Genomic DNA, 1,489 nt, shown 5'->3' on the forward strand with positions numbered 1-1,489 from the left:
GCCGGTTGAGCTATAGGCGCCAAGCCTGTCACAACTCTCTTAAGCCACATTCTTGAACAGAACTTAAGCTTTCTGTGACATTGGTGGTAGACTCACAAGCCCACTTGTTGCCCAATTGTGTAGGTTGTGGATGTGGAACTCCATCGCCATTCTCTTGGAGAAGAATACATTTATCCTCAACCCTTGGAGTCGGATGTCTCGGATGCCCCGCCAAATTTGCCTTTGACCATTCCTGCCCCAGTGAAAGCTTCTTCACCAATAAAGCAGTCACATGAGCCAATACCTGATGTCTCTATGGAGAAAGGTGACATTATTTTTCTTTGTATATTCTGGGGCCTTCCTTTTTCTTATTTTCTGCCTTCAGAGACCTACAATGTATAGAAAGTAAATTTTCCATGAATAGACATGTTGCCTCATATTATAGCTCTAATATGAAAATAGTCACATCTCTGCTCTTATAAAATTTTTACCATAAAGTTCTACCAACATTTTATAAAATGCAAAAGTCATTGAAAAGCATTATGTGTATTTTTATCCTTTTAGTAATTAAAAGGATAAAATAATTTAGTGCATTTTAAGAAGACTTTCTGATTGAGCCTCTGATTGTGTAACTAATAAACTTGAATATTAAGAAGTTATCTTATTTAAAATAAAAGAGTCATCACCAACAAATATATTTTGACCATGAATTATTTTTCTTTTTTTTAAAGACAAAGTCTCACTCTGTTGCCGCTGGCTAGAGTACAGTGGCATCCTGGCTCACAGCAATCTCAAACTCTTGGGCTTGAGCAATTTTCTTGCCTCAGTCTCCCTAGTAGAGACTGCAGGCATCTACTACCACGCCCAGCTAGTTTTTCTAGTTTTAGTTGATATGAGATCTCACTCTTGCTCAGGCTGATCTTGAACTCCTGAGCTCAAGCAGACTGCCCTCCTCAACCTCTCAGAGTACTAGGATTACAGGCGTGAGTGACCACGCTTGTCTAACCATAGGATTTTTTTGATTTAGTAAGTATGTAAGTAAATAAATACAGATTTAAGTGTTCACATATATTAGCATATAAGATATAAAAATTGATTTTAGATGGTGTTTTATCTCTAAGCCTATATTTTAATGTGATATTCATATTTTAGGGCTTTTTTGGAGACAGAGTCTTACCTTGTCATCCTTGGTAGAATGCTGTGGCGTTACAGCTCACAGCAACCTCAAACTCTTGGGATCAAGCAATCCTCTTGCCCCAGCCTTCCATGTGGCTGGGACTATAGATACCTGCCACAATGCCAGGCTATTTTTTAGAGATGGGGTTTTGCTCTGGCTCAGGCTGGTCTCAAACTAGTGAGCTCAGGCAATCCACCTGCCTCGGCCTCCCCAGGCTCCCAAGTGCTAGGATTACAGGCATGAGCCACCATGCCCAGCCTCTATATTTTAGTTCTTTAATAAAGTCTCACCCCATTCCCCTTTGTATTTTATTTTAAAGACAGAGTCTCTAAC

At 39.6% G+C, this 1,489-nt stretch overlaps 1 protein-coding gene across 3 annotated transcripts in view; it reads left to right on the top strand.

The window, feature by feature from the left end:
- The window catches only part of YEATS2 (YEATS domain containing 2), a 123,050-nt gene that overhangs the window by 60,037 nt on the left and 61,524 nt on the right, over positions 1-1,489 (top strand). For all 3 annotated transcript variants that reach the window (XM_023519253.1, XM_012811583.2, XM_023519254.1), the window contains exon 10: positions 124-304. In XM_023519253.1, the coding sequence (XP_023375021.1) occupies positions 124-304 (181 nt within the window). The remainder of the gene's footprint in view (positions 1-123; positions 305-1,489) is intronic.

Source organism: Otolemur garnettii, unplaced genomic scaffold, assembly GCF_000181295.1.
Source record: "Otolemur garnettii isolate 467f Iridium unplaced genomic scaffold, OtoGar3 scaffold00166, whole genome shotgun sequence".
Lineage (NCBI taxonomy): Eukaryota > Metazoa > Chordata > Mammalia > Primates > Galagidae > Otolemur > Otolemur garnettii.